General features: G+C 57.7%; 3 protein-coding genes across 4 annotated transcripts; all 3 read right to left on the reverse strand.

Annotated features, from left to right (window-relative positions):
• Positions 1 to 1,081: 1,081 nt before the first annotated feature.
• On the reverse strand, positions 1,082 to 10,521 carry REX1BD (required for excision 1-B domain containing). Of its 2 annotated transcripts, XM_067560765.1 has the most exons (5): positions 9,555 to 10,521; positions 6,077 to 6,159; positions 4,002 to 4,206; positions 3,139 to 3,227; positions 1,082 to 2,374 (listed from the first exon to the last, which is right to left on the reverse strand). In XM_067560765.1, the coding sequence occupies exons 1-5, from the start codon at positions 9,696 to 9,698 to the stop codon at positions 2,302 to 2,304; spliced, it is 594 nt and encodes a 197-aa protein (XP_067416866.1). In that variant the 5' UTR covers positions 9,699 to 10,521; the 3' UTR covers positions 1,082 to 2,301. The 2 variants fall into 2 exon arrangements, with proteins under 2 accessions (XP_067416866.1, XP_067416857.1); XM_067560756.1 differs by lacking the exons at positions 1,082 to 2,374; positions 3,139 to 3,227 and having other exon boundaries at positions 3,401 to 4,206.
• A 150-nt stretch (positions 10,522 to 10,671) lies between these two features.
• UBA52 (ubiquitin A-52 residue ribosomal protein fusion product 1) lies at positions 10,672 to 13,965 on the reverse strand. The gene is made up of 5 exons (XM_067560772.1): positions 13,816 to 13,965; positions 13,350 to 13,474; positions 12,884 to 12,970; positions 11,580 to 11,682; positions 10,672 to 10,896 (listed from the first exon to the last, which is right to left on the reverse strand). The coding sequence occupies exons 2-5, from the start codon at positions 13,450 to 13,452 to the stop codon at positions 10,803 to 10,805; spliced, it is 387 nt and encodes a 128-aa protein (XP_067416873.1). The 5' UTR covers positions 13,453 to 13,474; positions 13,816 to 13,965; the 3' UTR covers positions 10,672 to 10,802.
• A 2,226-nt stretch (positions 13,966 to 16,191) lies between these two features.
• KXD1 (KxDL motif containing 1) lies at positions 16,192 to 21,608 on the reverse strand. Its single transcript, XM_067560776.1, has 5 exons — positions 21,395 to 21,608; positions 20,567 to 20,679; positions 19,539 to 19,691; positions 18,091 to 18,137; positions 16,192 to 17,553 (listed from the first exon to the last, which is right to left on the reverse strand). The coding sequence occupies exons 2-5, from the start codon at positions 20,659 to 20,661 to the stop codon at positions 17,318 to 17,320; spliced, it is 531 nt and encodes a 176-aa protein (XP_067416877.1). The 5' UTR covers positions 20,662 to 20,679; positions 21,395 to 21,608; the 3' UTR covers positions 16,192 to 17,317.
• Between the last annotated feature and the right edge of the window lie 1,102 nt (positions 21,609 to 22,710).

A 22,710-nucleotide genomic window follows, 5' to 3' on the forward strand; every position in this document is an offset into this window, starting at 1 on the left:
ACGACTATGGCATGCCTGGGTGGGAGCAGGGGGGAGCCCGGTCCCGCCCTCTGCCCCGGGCCCCGACCCAGGGACCCTGTGTGGAGTAGTCTTCAAACTGCCCAGTCCGTGACTTACTCCCTTCCCTGGGTCGCCTGTCTTTGGCCCCCCTGCTCGCAGTCTGCTTCCTGGAACTGGGTGGGGAGGGGTTCTCCCTCGGGCCTGTGCCTTGGGACCCTGGCCGTAGCCAGACAGGTACCCCCCCCGATCGTCTCTGGTACCTTTGGGGTTGTAATATGTGGCAGTGGTTGCTCCAAGTCCTGTAACCGCTCCGCTCCTTCTCCTAACTCCCTTCCAGCTGCCCCTGTCTGCCTGACCGGGAGGCTTTTAACTGCTGGGGCAAGCTCCTGGATTGGCCTCAGCTGCCTAATTGGCCTAATTGCCCCGGAGTAGCCCCAGCTGGATCACCCAGGGATTTGTTCATTCTGGGGCTAATATAGACCCCCTCCACTACGCTCCTGTAGCCATCAGGTCTGGCCCTGTCCCAGTGTGTTTGCACCATTAGCTGGGGGGGGCATCAGCAGAGCTGTGTGTGTGGTGCCCAGGGCAGGGGGCTGGAGGTCAGGACACGTTAGTGGGGACACCAGCCCCACAGCACCCCCCTCCTGGCTCTCCCAGTAATTTCCCAGCCTCTTTGAACCAAGATGCCCCGTCTGGGGCCCAGCTAATCAAGACTTTACACACGGCTGCCGCTGTCTCTGCAGCCCCCAAACCCGGCCCGCCTGGCTGAGGGAAGCTGCTACCTTCCTCCCAGGGCTTCTCCCTGACCCCCCACCTCCTGCCAGGCCGGCAACAAAGAAAGCCAGCTCGGCGCAAAACCTGCACAGCCACAGCCCCCTTTCCAAGGCCTCCCCGCGGGGCACAGGCTGCTGGCCTGCCCCCCCGCTTGCCGCCCAGCTCCCCCCCCCCCCCTTCGCTGCAGAGGCCAGGTGGCCAGGCTGCGGGGTGCGGAGAGCAGTGCTTGGTCCGTGGGGAGGGAGACAATCGTGGTGCCCTAATGAGACGAGAACCTCCCTCCCTCCCTGCTGCTCTGGACCCGCAGGCAGGGCACGGCCAGGGTGGCTCTGCCCTGCCTGGTCGCTGGGTGAAGGGGGAGCTCTAAGTTCCCCATCAGAGCCCCCATGCAGCCCTTCCTGGGCTTCTCCTAGCCAATGGCCAGAGTCCCCCAGGGGGCCGGGTACGGAAGGGAAACGCCGGCACCATTCAGCCTGAGGCTCCAGGGAGGGCTGACGGGCAGCCCCTGGCATCACCAGCCTTGACCGAGAGCAGCGAGGAGAGAGGACAGCACTCTGAGCTTCCACCCGGGGGCAACCACCCCAGCCACATCAGTCAGCAAGGACAAGCCCCCGTCGCAGGAGGGCGGCACGCGCCGAGGGGCTTCCCCGGCTCCCAGGGCTCAGGGGTGGCTCAGCCCATTCCACGGCTCCTGCTTGCACCAAGCGCAGCACACGAGAGGAAAGGGGTCGGCTTTATTGTAACGGGGACTCACGGACATGCCCAGCGTTATTCACGCGAGTCTCAAAACCAACGGACTCGAAAGAGGTTGCAGCCCATGGTTAAAATGCTTTGCTGAAGCAGGGAAGGGCCTTTTCCAAGCCCCAAGGGGATTTAGGAGCATGCCACGCACTGGCAGGTGCTCCAAGCCACCTTGGCACTTGGAAGATCCCACCCCAAATCCGCTGGCTTGGCTCCATCTTTACTCAGGCAAAGTGGCCACTGGTTCTGCGGGAGGAAAGGGCCGGGGCAGGAGGGGGCGTTCAGTCCTGCTGGACAGACAGAGAGACACGTCTAGACTGCACACCAATCCTGCCCGCCGGGCTTGATGGGACCTGTCCGGCACCGAACTGGACGTTATGGGAAAGATTTTCATAGGGTCGCAGCACCCAAAGCTCCCACTGCTCTCCGTGGGGGTTTCTCCATGTGTGTGTGTGTGTGTATGTTGGGGGGGGAGGGAAGAGGGAGGGTGCTACCCATTGTTCTCAGGGGAGTTGCTGGCTGTGGAGCCTTTTGCAAACCTGCCTGTGTTGGGACAGCCTGGAGTCCCGCTGTCCCTCTGTTGCAAAGGCTGCTGCCCGCCTGGCAGAGAGAGCCCAGGTGTGGGCCTGGAGAAGAGTCCAGTGGGGTTTGCTGGGGAGAGGATCCAGCCGTGGGGGGCGAGACCATGACGTGAGCAGGGACCCCCGCAGCGCGGTTCAGCGCTCCGCCACGCGGGCCCCCTCCAGCACTTCCCGCCTCCTCCGGCCATTCCCATGGGGAGACCCATCACTCGGCTTCTTCCGAATCGTACTTGAGGTCCTGGAGAATTTCGCTGATTGCCTCAATGGTTTTAATTAGCCTAGGAGAGCGGATGGAAACTATAAATAAAGGCCATATGGAGCGTATTATCTCGGCCGCCTCGCGTTCCCGGCGCTGTTTATGAAACACTCAGCCGGGGAGAGGCTGCTCAGCACCAAAGCCATGTGGCATCGCTAAACAATCCGGCGGGCTACAAACAAGAGAGCTTTTGAAGGCACCATCTGGGTCTCCTTCAGCCCTGGTTACGGGGAGGGGGCCGAGGGGCTGGGGAAGGAGCTTTCATCCCCCCTCGCTCCCTTTCTCCAGCTCCAGCCTTGAAGAAAGGGGATGATAAAGGAGCTGCCAGGGCCTGCTCCACCGCCCGCTTGCCAGATCCCATCCTGGAGCTCCCACAGCCCCACCCCAGCCTGCAGGTCACGTCCGTCGCCCCCCAGCCCGGAGGGCCCAACGCTCAAAATGCTCCACAAATAAACAGCCGGAACACCTCCCGCCAGCTCGCTCCCCGCAGGCTGCAGGGCGCTGCGTCAGCACACTTCCTGCCCTGGCCAGAGGGGGCGGAGCAGGTCCAGCCCTGGCCCCCTTGAACCTGGCAGCTGGGCGCCCAGGACGTGTGCCCTGGGGCTCCACCCAGCCCTCACCCCACTGCCGCGCCAGGAGCTCAGCCGGAGCTGTGCCCTGGGAGCGGTTCCCGCTGGCCCCTGTGCAGGGGGATGCCTCCTCCCTAGCATGGGGTTGAAAGGCAGGAGTTCAGAGGGCCGTGGCCAGCAATGGGCCGTGCTGTGCCCGGCTCCCCGGGGCACCTACTTGAGTTTGAGCTCCTGCACCTCCCGCTGGTGGGCCGGCGCCCCGGGCTGGTCCTGCACGTTCTGCCGGGCGAGCTGCAGCTGGGCCGTCTGGAAGGGAAAGGGCAGGTGGAGTTGACCTTCCCAGGGAGGACGGGCCAACCCCCCCCGGCGCAGAGCAGCTCCGAGGCCGGGACAGATGGCCAGGACCAGGCTGCCCACCCAGAGTACCTGGTGCCACAGGGCCCAACCCCCGGCCCGGGCTGCCAGACAAATAGAAATCACCGCATCGCATGCTGCATGGCTACAGGGCAGGCCAAGTGCCACGGGAGGTGGGCTCAGAGTGTCAGCCCACCTTGCCCCTGCTCCCCCCCACCAAGTGCCCCCCGGCACAGGAGCAGAGGCTGCGGGGCAGTGTGACCCTATGGCCGGGCCTCCGCATATCAGCAGCAATGCCCCCGAACTACTGCGTGAGCTGCCCCAGCTTCGTCTGTTCAGCCTGGCGGCGAGCTGGGGCAGGGTCTGTGCAGCGGTTCTCGGCTGGGGGCTGGATGCGACCATCAGGCGCACACACTCGCCCAGCTCAGCAGTGACCAGAAGCTCTTCCCCTGGCCTGGTGGAGGGGGCGGAGGTGGCTGCATGAGATGAGTTGGCGAGGTCTCAGCCCAGCTCCCAGGAAGCGGTGTCCACAGTACAACCCCACCCCACAGCTGGCACCCGCAGGCCCCCTTGCCTGACGGGGCTGTGAAGACTGGATGGCTCACGGGGGAGAAGGGTCCCTGCAGGGTGGGGGCAGGGAGCTTGTGCTGGCCCAGCACCTGCTCTGGGGGTAAATCGAGCCGGGGACCCCCCAACACAAAGGAGAGGAGACTGGGGGCCTCTCACCAGCTCCAGCTTCTCCTTTTCCTTCTCCTGGACCCTGGCCAGGTGCTGGGCGAGCTCTGGCCGCCCGTGCTCCGCCTGGAGCTGCTCCTTGATCTGCAGGATCTCCCGGGAGATGCCGTTGAAGCCCAGCGTGATCTCATGGACCAGCTGCCGGTAGCGAAGGAAGTCGTAGTGCGGCCCGCTGCTCAGATACGCCCGGTGGCCCCTGCGAGCCGGACGAAGGGGAGAGAAGCAACCCATGGTCAGGCATGAATGAGCCTCGCGAGAGCACCCCTTTTACTAGACACCTGCGGGGGACGCTCCAGGCAAGCACAGCAAGTGGGGGCTGGGCGGCAAAGGCAGGACTCAGGAGACCTGGGTTCAAATCCCGGTTCTGTCACTGACTCCGTATGGCCCACTGGGCAAGCGACTGCATCTTTCTGGGCCTTGGCCCTAAAAGGGGGATAACGCCACTCTCTAGGGCAGGGACAGTCTCTCTCTCTCTAGCTCTGTGCCACACCTGGGGCCTGCGGGGTCTGCGGGTCCCACAGTATAACAACTTCCAGGCTCAGAAAATCACAGGCAGGGACTCCTAGTCCCAGAGCCTCGGCTGAGTGCTGCAGAGCGGAGCATGGCCCCCTCCCTAGCCTCTGCATGACCCCTGCAGTCAGCGCTGCAGGTATTTTCCTGTTCAGCCTTTCGAGTCGATTATTGAATTAGCAGCTAGTGCCTCCGCGGGCTGCCTCTGCTCGGGAAGGGCTCATTACTGGGGATTATTCCCAGGTCCAACAGCTTAACCTTCACTTGCTGGGTCTGGGGTTTGGTTGGTTTGTTAAAATCCAGGGCCTGGATCCGGACAAGTAAATCTCTCCCGGCTGTTGCTGAAATGGGACACAGGTGTCTGGGGCGACGGGTCCCCCTGGCCAGCTGGAGGCCAGCAGCAGCCTGCAGAGGCCAGGCCCCGGCGTGGGGCAGCAAGCAGTAGCTGCTGCTTCCTGGGCTCCTTGGCCAGCAAGGCGGGGGGGCACGAACAGGAGAGCGGGCCCCGCGCTGCAAAGCCAGGGATGACACGGCTGCAGGGCCCGCACACGCCTTAGCCGAAGTGGTGGAGTTTGGGCGCTGTGGCGAGGGGCAGACCCATTTCCCGCCAGGAAGGAAGAGATCCTTCCAATGCCCCTGAACCACGGGGGGGAGGGAGCTGCAGCCCCTCCCCAAACGGCTGCAGAGGAGCAGAGTCAAGGAGCCAGGAGCCCCCAGCTCTGAGTCAGCTTCACTCGGACGGGCAGGTCCTTCCCCTCGCCGACCTCCAATTCCCTGCCTGCCAAACGGGATAATAGCCCCGACCCACCTGGCAGGGGGAGGGATGGAAAGTGCTGATTATTCTGTTGTCTATGGAGATTTGTGCAGTGCCCGGGTGTGTGCAGCTGAGCTGGGAAGGACGTAGGATTGTCTGGCCTTGAGAGACGGACTCCGAACCCAGGCGTCCTGCGTCCCCATCTTTGCCCTAACCTCTAGGCAGGCTGCCTCGTACTCCTCCTCACGAACCCCTGGGACAGTTACTCTGGGTAACAGGCCGTGCCTCCCCAGGCGACTGGGCATAGGGAGAAGTTTGCAGAGGGCAGCAAGAAGCAACAGCAAATTAAAGTCTGGGGGCGCCCCGCAGGCAGTGCCAGGGGACAGCCTCCAGATGAAATGCCCCTCACCCTGTTTGCCTGGGAACAACAGGAGTGGCCACGACGGGCTAGTGACGGAAGAATCTGCGTAGAAGTCCCTGTCTGGCCGGGAGTCAGCCTCCCTCTCTGTTTTGGGGGGGCAGAAGGATACGTCGCTGCAGGGCGCTGCCTCTCTTCCCTGGCCTGTGGCTGCTCCGTCTGCCAGGGCACTGCAGCGTCTGCACTGAAATAAACCTTCCAGACAGGCTCCAGCGCGGCCACACGGGGCCGGGACAGACCCCGGAGCCCCACCCAGCCAAGCAAGGGCCCGGATCCCACTAAGGTCGATTGGGGCAGATGGCAGGACGGGGAACCAGCATGTGAGGGAGGCAGGGACGGAGCCCACAGCCGCCAAAGCGTTCTCTAGCCCTGGGGGTCACTTACTCCTCAAAGAGCCGATAGGCTTCCACCCGCTCCCCTTGCAGGGCGTAGAAGCGCCGCAGCAGCACCGTCACGGCGTCGTCCGTCTGCCAGCAGGAGAGACAAAGGGACAGCGTGAGACTCAGGGCGTTCGCCCGCCCTGGGGTAACGGGCCGCTCCGAACCAGCGAGAGGCTGCAGTGCGTCCCGCAGAACCAGCCTGCTCCACTCCTCGTCCGGGTGCAGGCGGGCACTGCAGGGTGACGGGGGCACCTCCTCTGCGGGGCTCCCCGCCCAGGGACTGCAGCACTAACCCCAGAGGATGGGTTGGAGTCAGGACAATGGAGACGAGAGCCCCCCGGGGCTCCCCCAGTCCCAGGTACCCTCCGGGGTTTGAAACAGTGACCTGCAGGTGGCCGCCCCCCATCCAGCCCGCCATTAAACCTCAGATGCCAAGCCTGAGGCAGAGGGGGGGGGACTGCAGGGGGCTGCAGCTGCTCCTGAGAGGCGCAAGGGCAGAAGGAGGGCGGAGTGGTGAGCCCAGGGCCCCGCAGCCCAGGGAGGAGCGCACGGCCTCAGGGCTGGCGGCTCTGGGGCCAGATTCCTCGCCGGTGCAGCAGCGGGATCCGGTTTCTCTCGTTCTCCAGAAGAGGGTTCCACGGCTCCTGGAGGCCTCTTTCCATGGGCCTGTTGTGAGTGCCGGCGCAGGCGCAGAGCTGGAGTGCATGCGTGGATCCTCCCCAGAGCTCTCACCGTGCTGGGGTCTAGTGCACGGCAAGGCCTCCAGCCCCCCACACAACAGCTGCGTTTCCAAACTTGGCAGCTCCAGCGGCTCTTTCCTGTTGGCAAAGCCCCCGGCCGGCCTCTTCTGTTCCAAGCCCCGTTGCCTTTGAGCTGCTCCTTGGCCCCAGCACCACGCCAGGAGGCTCCGCTCCAGCATCGCCCAGGATTCCCGCGAGCACCGCCCAGCCAGCCGCGCGCACCCAGGGCTGGGCAGCCCCTCGCTGGGCAGCGGAGGTTTCACATCGTCTCGCCCAGCTCCACGGGAGCCCCCCCGCCGGCTGCAGCCAGCGCCATGACCTCGCGACCTGCCGAGCGGGTTGTGTTTTTGACAAGTCTCCAAAGCACAATTCCAGCACTTTCAGAGCCAGCACTTAGCAACGCGCCTTCCGCTCCCTAACGCCTCTGCTTCCAAGCGGGGCGAGGGCTGGGGGAGGCAGCGAGCGAGCGGGAGAGAGCACAGCCTCAGCTACACGGAGCCCGGCTGGAGCTTTTAGCTTGCTGTATCCCACCCAATTAAAAGGGGCAGTAAATTCCTGCCTAACGAGCCCCCGTGCACTGCTACTGCCCATGAGCAGCTCAAAGCACACCCCAGCCTGCCACTGCCCAAGCGCCACAGTGCATGAGCGGGCCCACACCTGAGAGGGTGGCAGCGGCTGTGGCAGCCTCTCGGAGCTCACACCTTCTCAGCAGAGTGGTGTCTGGTGCGACACAGGGATTGCCAGGGCCTACGAGATCAGTATCCGCTCACCACCAGCGCCAGCCCAGGCAGCTTCAGAGGAAGGGGCAAGAAGCCCTGCAGCAGGCAGTGACGGGATAACCTGATCCCTCCTGACCCCAGTGGCCAGCGGCTGGCTCACGCCCTGAAGCATGAGGGTTTGTTTTCTAATATTTACTATTCTATCTCTAGTTCTTCATGCTCTCGACTCCCATGGAGATGAGCCCAGCTCCGGTTATCCACTTCCAGGCCTAATCCCCTTTCCTCACTCCTGCTAAACTTTTGGTCTCAGTGCCATCTTGTGGCAGTGAGTTCCACAGGGATCCTGTTTTGTTCCTGATCATTTGTCTCTCATCTCAAGTTTATTTCAAGGAGGGATCCTGGGGGAAACGGAGCTTCCACCTGGGATTGTGTAGCTTTGAATCGCAGTCACAAAGCACCAACATGCATCACAAAGACGCCAGCCCTGCTCTTGCCTTACCGAGACCCTGAAGTACGTGGGAAAAACGTGTCTGTTTGTTCGTTCTTTAAGGACCTTATTTTTTTATTTACTCATTTTGAAACATTATCCCCGGGATGTTCGTGGCCTAAACGAACCATCGGAGGAGGGGGAAAGAGTGAAGACACATCAGCTCTGTAAAGAGCCGGCGTCACGCCAGACCCCACTGATGGCAAATGGTGGCAGCTGAACTGAGACAGGCCAGGTGGGCTGGGCGCATCCTGCAGCCCTTGACTCTCAAACCAAGGCCATCGCTACTGGCACGCCCAGTGCCCTGGGATTGAGCCCTGAGCTTCCCGCTTGGGGCACAGCCAGGGGTGGGAGAGCCGCCCTCAACCGAAGGTATGAACCTACCGGGGCGAGGTGGGGCAACACCCCCCTCCCCGGGGAGCGGGAAGGGCCCAGCCTGGGGAGTGTGTGGCTCGCCTGACCTGAGGATCTCAGACAGACCCACGCCCCTCCTCGGGGCAGCTGGTCACTGCTGAACCCGCCAGCCTGGGTCTCTTCTCAGCCCCAAGTCTCACCCCCCTTCGCTGCCCCCCAGCGCCCCACTCCGCAGCGCACTCAGCCCCTCTGCCGCCCGGGCAGCCCAGCCGCACCAGCCGGGGCAGGTCTGGCAGCTCCTGCCCTTTCCAGCGGCGGAAGGGCTCGGAGCTGCGCGGTTACTTTTCGGAAGCAGCCAGGGGCTGAGACCCCCACACGGGGCCGGCGGCGGCCAGGGGCGCTGCGCTCCCGCTGGGGTCCCAGCAGCGCCGGCAGCGCCGCGAGGCAAAGCCCGGCCCGGCTCCGGGACCAGATGCCGCCTCCCCGCCTGCAGCAGCCATCGCTGGCCGGCTCGGTTCGTGCTCCCGCCTCGGCCGGGCCCCAGGCGTTCGCCGCCGCGCATGCTGCAGGGCAAGGATGGGCGTGAAAGCGACAGCGGCCGGCCCGGCCTCCCTCCGCCCGGCCCGGCCCGGCTCACCATGGCGGCAGGGTCCCCCCGTGCAGTGCGGCTGGCAGTCAGGGCAGCTCCGCTCGGCTCCGCGGCTGCAGCGCGGCCGGGCACTGCACACGCGCCGCGCCGGGAGGAAGCCGGGGCCGGGCCGGGCGGGCGGTGCGGGGATTGCAGCGCTGCACCCTGCCGCCTGCAGGCCCGGCAGTCTCATGACCGGCCCCAGGGCCGGGCCGGGCCGGGCCGGGCAGGCAGCCCCGCGGCTCTCGGCCCCTCACTCAGACCTGCAGCCGCCCCCCCCGTCTCATTTGTACCACCTCCTTGTCCACGCATCGCGCCCCCCCCCCGGCCGGGGAAACTGGCCGAGCAGCTAGAGCCGGACCCACCAGGCTTCCCCTGCGTGCAAGGGGATTTGTACTGAGCGCGCTGGTGCCAGGCCGGCCGCCTGCTGCAAAGGCAGAGGTAACACGTGCTCACTTGTAACACGGTCTCTGGCGGACCCGGACCCGGAGATACACTCAGCCTCGCGAGCCCATTTTCGGAGCTAGGAAGTTTTCGGCTAGGCTGGGCTGTACCTGCGCCAGCCTGTCATCTCCAGCTCGCTGACAGGTGCCCATGAAGGAGGTGGCTTTCCCCTTTCTATCCCAGCCGTGAGATGCATTGGCAGAGCTAAACAGGGAACCTGGCAGCTGTATTTCATTGCAGGCCGCACCCTTCATTGCTGTGTTTGAATCCAGTCTCCACCTTTTAGAAAACCCCCCTTCCTTACACGGAGAGCAGACTGACTTCAGCTTTACCCTAAAACTCCAGCTGCCAGACAGGCCCTAGGACACCTGAACAGGAGCTTGCGCTGGACTTGAGGGATGGGAACGATTCTCACACTAGATTCTGCAAGCTTTCAGACCTCGACCCTGCAATGATGCCCCCACACTTCTCTCACTCCACTGGGGAGTTTGCCTCTTGACCGTGGCACCAGGCTCTCTCGTTACCTGCCAGGGGAGTTACTGGGGTAGGAGTAAGGCATTTCCCCTCATCCCAGCTGACACAGCCTTCTTGCCGGAGGCTGAAGAGCAAGCGGACTGTGCAGTGCTGCCCCTAGAGCATTATGGGGCAGCTTCAGCCTCACTGCAGCTCGGCTTTTATGCCAACAGCACGCATCTGACAGACCTCCAGGTGCCATCTGGTTCATCCTCCCTCTGCCGCCACCACCACAGGTTTCGGAGCCATGCAAATGAGCCATAGAAATCTTCAACCTAATCCTAACCCACCCACAGGCCATTCTCCTTTAGAACAGGAAAATGGCCATCACCTTGAATCGGAGGTGCCTTAAGCAAAGGATAGTCCACCTTTTAGCATGGACTTAGCTGTCGAATTCTCTTTACTGTAGAGGAATGTGTTTGCGAGGTAGGCAGTGCATTGTGAATTCCTTCACCCATCTGCTGGGTGTGTTCAGAGGAACTGTATCACTTTGCTACTGCAGGAAGCCAAAAATGGATCAGGCAAGTTTAAGGATGGCAGAGAAGTGTGTGAATCAAGCCCTGCATTTCATGTTGAAACGCATTAGTAACAGACACACAGTGAGAACACATTTTATGGGATACACACATTCTTCTCTGCACTGTTCTGAACATTCAAGTATGTGAGAGCACCTGTGCAGGTTGGAAGGCAAAGGATAAATGACAAACACATGTCTGAGCACTGAAAGTTGCTTTATTCAACCCACCCGTGCCTCACGCTGGACCAAGCTCCAGACTACGAAACAGGGCAGAGACACTTGAATTCAACAGCACATAACCAAAAGGGCAGAAGACAGGCAGCGCCCTCTACTTGACCTTCTTCTTGGGACGCAGGTTGTTGGTGTGGCCACACTTCTTCTTACGGCAGTTAACAGCACGAGGGTGCAGGCGGGCATAGCACCTGAAACAGGCAGAAGAACGGGGGTCAACTCTCCTGGTGGATGGGAACTCCCAAGAGGCTCTGCCTCACATGGCAAGATCCTAGTCAAACCCCCTATAAATGCTCCTAGCATATGTACTAGAGGCAACAAGGACAGGGGAATAGGCAGCAGAAGAGAATGAGGAAGGGCAAATTTTTTCTGGCCTCCTGGGTTTATGATGCAAAGGGATGTTTCATAAACAGTTGCCATTTCAGTAGAGAATGTGACACCCACTAACCCTTGATGGGGATAGTGGCATCTCCTCTGCCCCAATGTGAAGTGGACAATGTGCCTGACCCCAGGCCCCTGCTGACCCCAGGGACTCTACAGATGACCTATCCAGAACAGGAGGTTAAGAGATTTTACCTCCAGCTAATGCTGTGTGTCAAGGTGTTAAACTGCCAGGAGGCTGCTATAGTTGCGCAAAGCAGTTACCTCCTTCAGCCCGGCTCCTTTGTCCCATGCAGAGCCGTCTATTCTGTTAGAGATTCCACTACCAACTGCATCCTAGCACACTGATTACCGGTAACTACCTACCACCCACTCCATAGCAAAGCACAGACTGAGGGTGAACTGCTCTGAACAGCAGCCTTATAGAGAGGGCAGCGGCTCCCCTCCCCATAGAGGCTACGATGCCAAATCTATGGAGTTGGCCAACACGTACTTGCGGCAGATCATTTTGTCGCAGTTGTACTTCTGAGCAAGCTGGCGAAGGGAAGGCTCAATGATGCCGCCACGCAAACGCAGCACCAAGTGCAGAGTGGACTCTGAAAGGAGGAACACACCAAGTTAGCATTATTTCAGAGCGAGCGCTGAGGCAGGAATGCTTGCTCCTGTCTATAGCTGCCACTGCCACAGAAAGATGAATACTTCAATTTGGGGGGGGTTTCACTCTCAACCCCAAATTAACTCAATTCCCACTGCAAAGGCAGACTGTCAATGCCCTCCCAACCACCCCAGGCAGTTTCTGAAAGCCAAATGGGACAAGCACCCCTGTTCTTTAGACACCTGGGCTTCTCTTATTGTTCTTATGATACTATATGGGTGTCCCAGCATAAACCCCACAAGCCCAGGTCATCCGTGGATAGTGGGGAAGAACACAAAGCCTTTTTTCCAAAGCAATTTCTAAATCAGAGTCAATATGCTATAGACAGAGAAGATGGCAACAGCATCTTACACGAAACCTCAGATTCTTAAAGCCAGAAGGCCCCATTGTGATCTAGTCGTAGCAGGACTCCTACATAACACGGGCCAGACAATTTCACCACAAGTTCCTGCATCAAGACCATAACCTCCAGCTGAGATGAAGCATGTTTTAAAGAGATCTAAATCTTGGTTTAAAGACTGCCAAGCAGTGTCAAATCCACATTAGTAGATAAGTTGCTCCAATGGTTAATTACCCTCCACTAAAAATTTTGCACCTTATTTCAAGTCTGAATGTGTCTAGCTTCAGCTTCCAACCATTGGATCTTATTATGCCTTTGTCCAGAGCCCACTGCTATCAAGTTCTGTCCCCATGTAGGTATTTCTACACTGAGATAATCTAATCTTCTTTATTAAATTAAACAGACTGAGCTTCTTTAGTCTTAGAGAGGGGATTGTTTTTGTAGTTTTTCTGAAGCATTTCCAGTCTGTCTTCACACTGGTGCTGGACAAAGTACTCCAATAACCATCTTACTAATGCTTTATCGTGACCACACCACTCCGCACTACATCTAGTCTTTATCCCCCTATTTACAGTCAAGGAAAACATTTGCTCTTAGTTCCCTTATGTCCCATAAATTATCCATCATGACCCTGAAATCCTTTTCTGAGGTTTGAATCCAATTCAACCTTCCCCAGTGATTGCTGTAGACACCACGTGATAGCTTCTGCAGGCAGAAAGAGCTCGAGTTTCTTCTAGTAGTTCTTTAAGCAACCACGCTTGAGCCCAAGTCTTCTCACTGGTAACATGCTGTCAAACCATACCTTTCTGGATGTTGTAGTCTGAGAGGGTACGCCCATCCTCCAGCTGCTTCCCAGCAAAGATCAGACGCTGTTGGTCAGGAGGGATGCCTATGAGACAGCCACACGTGGAATGCAGAATTGCCTTTGACATCACATGGAGATTATTTGAAGAGCAAACTACCCCACCCAGAGCACTATGCACTGGGAGGCAGCAGATCTGGTGGGCCCGGAGACAGACAGACAGACAGGATCAGCGCCTGCCTCAGGGCGCAGGACAGAAGAGACCCGCAGTGCCAGGCCCTCCTCGGTCTCTGAGCAGGGGGCAGCCCTAGGATGCAGAGGCCAATGGCGCCCCGGTATTAGCGCAGCGGGGGCACCCAGACCCGCGTGGAGGACCCAGCTGCCAAGGAGCGGGTGGGTCCCCCTGCCCCCCGCGGGGACGGGACGGGACCGAGCGTCCCCGCGGCCTGCAGCCGCCGCCACCCACCTTCCTTGTCCTGGATCTTGGCCTTGACGTTCTCGATGGTGTCGCTGGGCTCCACCTCCAGGGTGATGGTTTTGCCCGTCAGGGTCTTCACGAAGATCTGCATCGCGGCGCCCGAGCCACGCGTCCTGCAAGAGCCGGCGCCGGTCAGTCCCGGTCAGCCCCGCCCAGCCCGGCCCCTCCCCTCGCGCGGCTCGGCGCGGCGCGGCCCGGCCCGGCCCGGCCCCTCCTCCCGCGCGGCTCACGGCACCTCAGGCGCCCGCCCTCGGCGGGGCAAAGCGGGCGAGGCGCAGCCCGGGAACCCCGAGCGCGGCCCGGTCCCTTCCCCTTCCCTCGCCCCCAGCCCGGCCCCGGCCCCGGCCCCGGCCCCGGCCCCAGCCCCAGCCCCAGCCCCAGCCCCAGCCCAGCCCGGCCCGGCCCGGCCCGGCCCCCCACTCTCAGCGCCCGGCCCCGGCCCCGCGCCACTCACCAGCCGCCTGCCGCCTCGTTGCCGGAGTGAAGAGGAAAGGGGGGAGGGGAGGCCACCGGAACCGGAAACAGCTCAGCGCTACGCCTCGCGTCACGAACCGCTCCCGCCTACGCGGCGGCGTTACAATGGCCGCCCCGCCCACCGCGTGCTGCGTCACAACCAACGCCCCGCCCCTCCCCGCCCAGGCCCCGCCCCTAGCTGAGCTCCCTGGACTCGCACTCGCACCCTTCCCCCCTCCCCCCCCCGACTATCTGGCTTCCCGGAAGGACCCGCGGGGACTTCCCCCCTCGGCTAAAAGCCCCGCCCCCCAGCCGGGGGGGCGGAGCTACAGGGGCCGGGGTGGGACTCAATTAAGGTCGGGGGACGGCGGGTGAGAAAACGGGGCCACAGTCCCCCTGGCCCCGCAGAAGGGGCAGGTATCGGGGCGAGGGGTGACCCGCACCAGGCACACGCCCGTGTTCCGGGCTCCATGGAGGAGCCGCCGGCTGAGATCCCCGGCGGGTTGTGCGACCAAGGAGGGGTATAAACTGACTGACCCGGGATCCTCACCTCAACGGGGGGTAAAAGGTCCTGCCCTTGGTGTCAGGGCGGGACACGAGGGCGAGGACGTGGCGAGTGTGCAGCACGAGCGTGTACAGGTGTGCCCGTGGCGTGGTTCGGCTCAGGGGAGGGAGCTTGTGAGGCAAGGGCCCGATGAAAAGGTCCGGGGGACCCGGGGTGAGGGACGGGCAGGGAGGGCCCTCTCGCAGGACCCACTCGAGCTAGGCCCGAGCAGCGGGCGGTACGGCTGCCCTCACCTCCTGGCGTATGCGGCGGGGGCTCCGAAGGGCGGAGAGCCCCATGCGCCAACCCAGCGCTCGGGGATCCACCCAGCCCCACCCCTGTCGTAGCCCAGGCAGTCTCCGGATCTTGGTGACGCCCGCCAGGAGCAGCCTCTGGCGCACCGGGAGGGACTCCGCCACCTGCACACTGAGAGGGGGATTGCGTGGCAGGGGCTCCGCCCCCTCGGCGGTGGCCACGGACCTGGTTGCCGAGACCAGCCTCCAGGTCCAGAGGAGGTCCTGGTAGAAGACCGGCAGCTCAGAGAGGTCTTGCGGAAGACCTCTCAGGTGGAGATAAAACCGGGACCCTCCCTCCCTGCTAGGCTGGCCTGGCTGGCAGAAGCAGGAGAGGAGAGTCCTGACTCTGCGTGGGTGGAGTTTGCATGGTGGCAGCTGGTCCCGCAAGGAGCACTGGGCTGGGTGGGTGACTGGGCCCTGTATGGAGAGAAATGCAGGGCACGATGTCCTGCCTCCCAGGCCAGGGGAGTTAATATATAGGGGCCAGGCATATATACAGGTTTGCACACACACCCATGGACGCAGACATGTGCAGGCAAGACACATGCATATGTGTCAGCAGCGTGGGCTCTAGCGCTGCTGCCAAAATGTAAGAGCTCGCTCTGAGAGACGGATAAAGTACCTGCTTCAGCAGTGACCCAAGGCTCTGCTGTTTGTTTGGGGTTTAACACCCGCCCATGCATGACACGCCTACCCAGGAGCCAGCCTCACAGGCGGGGGAGGAGGAGATTATACCTGCGCACCCAAGACACCAAGCATGTGTCCAGGACAGAGGGTTTATCCCACCACATCCACCTCCCTGTCATTGCTTGTGGCCGAGGTGGCAGCAGCAGGTATGCACAGCTGCTTTCTCCCAATGCTAAACAACTTTACTTGCTCACATAGGAGAAAGCCTTTGATCAGTTCTGCTAACTTCAGGAAGTAACTTTGTCAGCATACATCGGTCACACAGTGCATCCAGGCCCTGACTCTACAGAAAGGGATGCTTTATAAAGGGATGTAGCACCAACACTAAGCTCAGGTTAAAAATAAAGAAGCTTTAGGATGCAGAGCTACCCCTCTTCCTTTGCTGAAGTGACAACCTTACAGCAACATGGCCACTTTTCTGTATCTGGGTATAAAAACCAGGGCTGGGGCTGTGGTCCTTGTGCAGGATCCTCATTTGCCTAGACACTTCATAGCGCTACCCATCATTTAGTCATGCTGCTGGCCCCTGCTAGAACATTTTGAACTGGGAGTGAAGCAGATTCATAAACCACTGACCTGCTTCCCTCCTCTAAGTCAGTTGCTCTCCCCATCTGGCTTTTGCTTGGTGCAGCACAACTCCCCTACTTTACTCATAGTCTCATTTAATTCACACTCTTAATCCTGCTGCAGCGATCTCATCTCTGTAATTCAGGTCACTCCTCTGTCCCATCTATGATAGGCTCAGAGTTACAGCCAGTGCAGCTAGCAGAAGAATCAAGTTTGGTTAACGATAAGCTTCACTCAAATGACTGGAAGTTACAGGCCCAATGCACAAACTGCAGCTCAGAAAGAAGGAACAACGCATGGTGTGGATGGATATTTTATTAATGGATTCTCTATGGGTTATTTTCTCCTATCGTTTGTAAACATGTAGTACAAAAATATTTTCTTTTAACTATAATATTCCTGGAGATATGCTGATCGCAGCCACTGAAGATTAGAGGGGGACTTTCCCCTCCCTCCTAGTTTTACAACATTTAGTTCTTTCCATCCTGGCTCTCAGCAATTTATTAAACACAGACATTGGCAAAGTCAGGTGAAAACAGACAAAAAGCAGACATTTCGGTACAGCTTCTTTATCACAGTCTGAAAAAATGAAGGTTTTACCCAAAGAAACTATCTGATCATTAATGTAACAGGTGATGAACACTGAAGAGAGCAAGATACAGCCACAGCAGTTATCAAACTGTTCCATTCAAAGGTTTCCATTAAGCGATGTAAGTGCAGTTATGAAAGATGCTCTCATGACGATCCAAGGTGCATCACAGGACAGCAGAGCACATAAGGAAAGAGGACCCCAGGTTCTTGCTACTGTGTGGAAAAAGATGCTCTGTAGATGCTAGAGAAATCATTGGCATATATTAATGAGCTACATGGTCCTGGAGTGCAGGCAGTCCTATCAGAAGGCAGAGAAGACCCCAAAAAGCAAGCTCCTGCTAGCCACAGCGGAGAGATTAGTACCATGCCAGTGAGAAGGCTATAGTTTGGGTTTGCATGCATAGTAAGTTCCAGAGCCTCAAGATTTCTGTGTAAAACAAAGTAAATTATTTAAGAAAAGTACAAACCAAAGCAGTTAGAGTACTCTTCTGAGAAGACCTCCATTTGCCCAGAAACTAATGTTCAAATCTAACCTTTGGGTTTACTGCTGTCCCCTGAACACACAAAGGAAAACAGACAAAAGCATTTCAATCCATACATTTCGCATGTTTGCCATATCGAGGCTCAAGGTTTGCATTATAAGGGCAGTTTTAAACACCATGTGAGGGGCCCGCTCTCCACTCAGCCTTCACTTTCCCTCTCCCCACAAAAAGGTAAACGGCCAAGGAAACAAATATAAATACAGGACAGGAAGTTCTCTAGTTGCGCTTCACAGTCCAAGCAGCTGATTCGGCTGATGACTTAGTTTTTAGTATGTGTTAGTCCAGCTCATTGGCCGTTTCATCATCTGTTAGACTCTGTCCATTAACAGCTGGCGAATCATACTGGCCTTGTGATAAATCCTCAAAATCCTGACTCATAGTTGGAGAAATAATATCAGGGCTTGTGTCACAAGACTCCGTGCTCTGCTCAGAGGTAGCAATTGTGGTCGCTGTGCTTTTTGGAATAGGGTCAAAATCATCGTCGTCTTCTAGAATTGGAGATTCGTGAATATCTGAAAGGAGAGACAATTGTTACCTCTGCTGCTTATACTTTCTGCAGAAAGATGACAGGACTCCAGGGATCATTGCGGCTTACGCTGCTCCAATTACCCAGGGTAAATAAGACACGGAACAGGTATCACCAAGGGGAAACAGATGAATGCAGAAGGAAACCTCAAATAACACAGAAATGGATTCAGGAGGGACTCAGAGTACTAGAACTTAACATTTCTGTTTCAAAAAACATTGGCTGCTCATTGTTGTAGTAACAAAAAACCTGCCAGCTCTTTTGCTCTGATGTGCCTTTGCTGTTTTGTACCCTACACACAGCCACCTTTCACTGGGTAACACAGACATTTAAAAAAATCTCCCTAGAGACTTCCCACTGCAAGCAGCCAGCCACTGGCCCATGCACGCATTTCTCTTTAGCTGAAGATACACTGAGGCTCTAGAGTGACCAGTGATGTATTACCAAGAAGTACAGATTATCAGAGCGGAAGGAAGCCAATACAAAAGCTGTCAGTCAGACCGAATAACAAGGAGACACTCACTGCTGAACGCCTCTGGGTACTGTTTGGCCAGCTTCCCTTTCAGGGTCCTGTAAAGAGGCAGAAGGGAGTAGAAAGAGAGAGCTGAGTTTAAAAAAAGTACATAAATATATCAACAAACCTTCCCCCCACCACCAACAAAAAAGCTGCTGAGTATTCAGCAGAACAAGCTTTGCAATTGCCCTTTATTCAAAGAGCCCCTTAAGGAGAAGACAATAAAAAGCCCTTGCACTGCACATTCAGAAACTGTTAATCCCAGATCCTTAACGAATATGACCTGGTCCCAGAGGCAGGGCAGGGCAGAGCAAGGTGCCGGAGTATGCTTGGCCGGCTCCTGTGCTGCCGAGCCCAGCTGCAGCAAGACTGTCCTCTTCTCTGCCCTTAGCTGTTCTGCACCCTCTACAGCAGTCGTATCTGCCACTACCCCTTACACCTCAGCTGTCTTTAGCCCCTGCCTCTAGCCTGCCTGTCTCTACCCCTATATCCCCTCATCTGCCTCACCTACCCAACACCCCCTAGCATCTCTGCTCCTCTCCTGCCTCTCCCTATGTGTAGCACCCACTCTACCTTCTCTAACCCTGCCCCACATCTCTGTCCCACCTTCCACTCTGCATCCCCACCCACCCTGCAGACCCCTCTCCCCAGGACGGAGCTCTGAGAAGGGGCAGGGCTGGGTCTTTGTCACCCTCATTCCCTGAGTCCTCTGAGGTGACAGCTCCTGTTCTCTACCCCTTTTCCTCTTTGTAGGCCCCCCAGTCCTCAACACAAGTAAGGGGGCCAAAACACCCCTCCCACCCCCCAGTGCCTTTGACTCCAGTAGTAAGGGGACCTGTCCCCCAGGCTTCCCCGTAATTTGAGCACTGAATTCACTGTAAGTGAAGAAATATTCTACTGCTTTACAGATTCTCCTCAGTCTCATGACTTAACCTCCACCTTCACAAAGACTAGGCTGGCCCCAGAACTGAAATCAGAAGTTTTAAAATAACATTTGGTCCTTCTCGAGCACCTTTCACACAAGGACCTCACATCCCTTTACCAGCATTAAGCCTCATAACCCCTCTGTGAGGTGGGTCTGCCTGATCCCCATTTTGCAGAGACACTGCGAGGTAAAGTAATTTGATCTGAATCACACCATCAGTGGCAGAGCTAGGAATGCAAGCCAGGAGCCCTGACTCCCAATGTGCTATGGCAAGCGCCACGGCCCTCATCCTCCCAACGTTGGCTATGCCTTTTATTCCCTCTCCTTTGGAAAGTGTTTGTTAATCACCACTCTGTGGTTTTGTGACCCTCCTGGGGTGCTGTACAGAGGTCACTGAGACACAGTGACCTTGCCTGGGACAGGGAAAGCAGGGCAGGACTCCCTTTGAATCTCTCAGGGCCCTTCCTCCATCATCCAACAGGAGGTACAACAGAGAGATGCAGCATTCCGAGGCCCTGAATCCCAAGCCCACCTGATTCTTCGGAAGATACTATCTAGATCTTTCTTCATTTCCACCAGCGTCCTGGTGTGATGCAGGAACCTCTCATTCATTTGCTGCATGCGTACGTTGGACAGGTTATTAAAGTTGAGCAGCATCTCATTGGTTTTCTCAAATCTATCAAGCCTACAATGAGGAGAAAGAGACATGGGAAATTTGTCCATGAGTTTCCAGAAATAAAGCACACCAGGTAAAACTCTTCACAATTATCTCAAAACATGCACAAACCACACAAAAGTCTAAGAAAGAAAATTAGATCCTTCTTTCCCCCTCCCTGAAAAGCTTTTGATGCGATTAAAGTCCCAACCCTGCCCTGAGAACTCTGCATGCAAAATTATGCCCTGGGCAAAACCCTAGTGAAATCAGTGTCTAACTGACTATTTCTACTGACAGGAAAGTTGTCAGTAAATTGGAGGTGGAAGGAATAATTCAAAATAAGTGAATTCAGGAGTTTGAAGAAGCAGCAAGAAGGGACGGTAGATGTGAAGATCCGCTAACATATGCTAGATGGATTTTTCTGAATACCTAAAACATGTTGTTTAAAAAGGAAATGAATTCAGCACTAAGGATAGTGCTGACTTGACAACCTTGCAGACTAAAGGCCTCTGTTTATTCCCAGAACTGACAAAACACCAGCAGTGGTCATGCAAACTTCCTCAGCCAAGTGGCTCACCCATGACCTGGAAAGATCAGCTCTTCTGGTCTTTGACCTCTCAGCTGAGGACAGCCCTCAAATGGCAAATGTAACCCTCTTGTCCACAGCGCAGACACATGCTCACTAGGCACTGAACTAAGACCTCACAACATATTTGGACAGGCTACTGAACAAAACAGTGTCAGTTGGTCACTGGCAACCTAAGAGAGATCTGAAGTAATGACACAGAGATTTTGTATCCTACGCTAACCCCCACCAAGTCTGAACTAGCAATTAGAAGGCTATTTGTGCATTTATTGGACAGAACAGCAGAGTATTTCAGCTGAAAAGATTCCACGTGACTCACATATTCTTCTGAGCCAAAATGATGGCGTTCACGTCTTCAGAATTCACCATACTTAGCACCCTGCTGCAAAACACACCGGAGGCTGTAGGCTCCATTTTACTGAACACTGCAGCCTGCAGGAAGGGATAGCATTCAAGAGGGGAAGTTCACAGGGCTGCTCATAAAAATACAAAGCAGCTTCCTTCACCAGCCCTAGCAACAATTAACAGCATCAGACACCCTAAAACTGTTTTTCATAGCAGCCAAATCCGTGAGGAAGGAGAACAGAATCCCTGCCGGACCAGCTAGGTCTTCATTGCTGCCCTAACACATCCAGAACTGCAGCAATGAGACCAAAGCTGCTCACTGTAACTGCAGATCCTTGCAGCCCTTCACTTTCTCCCTGAGAGCAAAATCCGGAAGCTCTACGGAGATGCCCCAGCCAGAGCCACACACCTAGGCAGCTCATGGGACAAAGTACTGCCCCGCCTACCCCGGGCAGGAAATGTGGGTCCTGTATAGATGTGGCAGCTAGAAGGGGTCATGCCTGGTAGAGACCCTCCCAGCCCCCTTGCAGGGGGGCCACCCCAACGCCCCTCAGCTGTCCCCACTGGATGTGGACCCCAAAACACTTCCCCTGCAGGACCCCACCCCTGCCCCCCAAGTCCTCTCCCTACGGGACCCCCTGGGCCCCCACTGGCTGGGGCGCACAACCCCTCTCCCCATGGGACCCCTGCCCCTGCCGGATAGGGACGTCCCATAGCCGTAGGGAACCACCGCTCCCCACTGGGTGGGACCCCAAAGCCCCGCCCCATGGGACCCGGGGACCCCCAGCCGCAGGCCGCGCACCTGGACGGGCCGCCCGCTCCCCTCCGCCCGCCGCCTTCACATGACGGAAGCGGCGCCCCGGCCCGGGGCAGCCGAACCGGACGCGGCGGGGCAGGACGCGGCGGGGCAGGCGCGGACCGGCAGCAGCGGCTCGTGGAGGCTCCCGACAGCCTGGAGGCTCACTTCCGGGATGCAGGGTCACGCGTACGACGTGACCTCTACGTCATCACGTACTGCGCGTGAGGTGAGGTTCCGTTCCGCACCAAATGGCCTCCCTTGGCCCCGCCCCGCCCGGAAAAGCCTAGGCCACCCCAGCTCCCCTCCCCCTCCGTGTCTCTATGAGGGGAGCCCCCCTCCCCCTCCCCCATGCATCTGGGTCTCTCTAGGACATTGGTCCCACAAGTGTGGGGTGCGTCCCCCTGGGAGGGTGTGGGGGGGCATGGCCAGGCCAGCCCAGCCCCCACAGGGGGCACCCCCAGCCCTGCTCTGCTCCAGCCTAGCCCCGGCCTCAGCCCCCAGTTGTGGCCCCAGCTGCAGCTCCGGACATGGCCCCGCTCCATTCCCGGGGGGGGGGGGTGCGGACAGAGTCCATTACAGGTCGGGGGGGGGCATGACCTAAAACATTTAGGGAGCACAGACCTAGGGGTGATCCTGGTCCTAGGGGGACACGATAGCAAGTCGGGCAGGGGGTAGGGGCAGTAGGTGCCTATCTAAGAAAAAGCCCCGAATATCGGGACTGTCCCTATACAATCGGGACCTCTGGTCATCTGATATCATTCTGGATTTCGATGTGAAGAAGGCAGCTGGGCAGAGATCATGGGCAGAGATCATGGGTCCCTGGCAGAGAATGGAAACTGGCCCTGACCACGTTATGGCAACCCTGCAATAAGGATAACGTAAGCACCCCCCACACCCCTAGAGATACATTTGCTCAGGGATGAGGTTGTAGAAGATGAGGGTTACCAAAAAGCTGGGTTAACTACACAGGCAGAGAAATATTTATGAGGCTCTCTGGGAGCTGTACGTACTTGTATATAGCTAGGAAACTAAATCAAAGACAGGTTGGCTGAGCAGAGTACAGGTTATGCCCAGTAGACTGGAATAAAATCAAAGCAATTTTTTTCCTACTTTGTATAAGGTCCAGTGCGCAGGCTGGTCCAACTTGAAGTTTCTTTGCCAGCACACATCACCAACAGAAACATTCCCCAAGTCTCTGAGAGTCATTCCTAATTTAAAAAAAAAAAAAAAAAAACTAGAGCTGGGGCTTTTTCAGGAAAATTATTGCTTCACTTTTTTTCTCAGTTTGCTGTAATCCTCAAAGTTGCTTATAAATCAGA

This window comes from Emydura macquarii, unplaced genomic scaffold (assembly GCF_026122565.2).
Source record: "Emydura macquarii macquarii isolate MOO-44397 ecotype Brisbane River unplaced genomic scaffold, CSIRO-AGI_Emac_v2 contig_306, whole genome shotgun sequence".
Classification (NCBI taxonomy): domain Eukaryota; kingdom Metazoa; phylum Chordata; order Testudines; family Chelidae; genus Emydura; species Emydura macquarii.

Bases quoted from the DNA above. Each gene is read 5' to 3' on its own strand.
- REX1BD (XM_067560756.1), bottom strand. From the start codon at position 9,698: ATGAAGGGTGCGGCCTGCAATGAAATACAGCTGCCAGGTTCCCTGTTT. The intron at 6,160-9,554 runs GTACAGCCCAGC...TCCTGCTGGCAG, and splicing joins GAGATGACAGGCTGGCGCAG to ACGGACGACGCCGTGACGGT. The intron at 4,207-6,076 runs GTAAGTGACCCC...TCCGGCTCGCAG, and splicing joins GCCTATCGGCTCTTTGAGGA to GGGCCACCGGGCGTATCTGA.
- KXD1 (XM_067560776.1), bottom strand. From the start codon at position 20,661: ATGGAGCCTACAGCCTCCGGTGTGTTTTGCAGCAGGGTGCTAAGTATG. The intron at 18,138-19,538 runs GTGGGCTTGGGA...GCCTCTTTACAG, and splicing joins AGTATCTTCCGAAGAATCAG to GACCCTGAAAGGGAAGCTGG. The intron at 17,554-18,090 runs GTGAGTGTCTCC...CTCTCCTTTCAG, and splicing joins GTACCCAGAGGCGTTCAGCA to ATATTCACGAATCTCCAATT.
- UBA52 (XM_067560772.1), bottom strand. From the start codon at position 13,452: ATGCAGATCTTCGTGAAGACCCTGACGGGCAAAACCATCACCCTGGAG. The intron at 12,971-13,349 runs GTGGGTGGCGGC...GCTGTCTCATAG, and splicing joins CAAGATCCAGGACAAGGAAG to GCATCCCTCCTGACCAACAG. The intron at 10,897-11,579 runs GTACGTGTTGGC...TGCCTGTTTCAG, and splicing joins GACAAAATGATCTGCCGCAA to GTGCTATGCCCGCCTGCACC.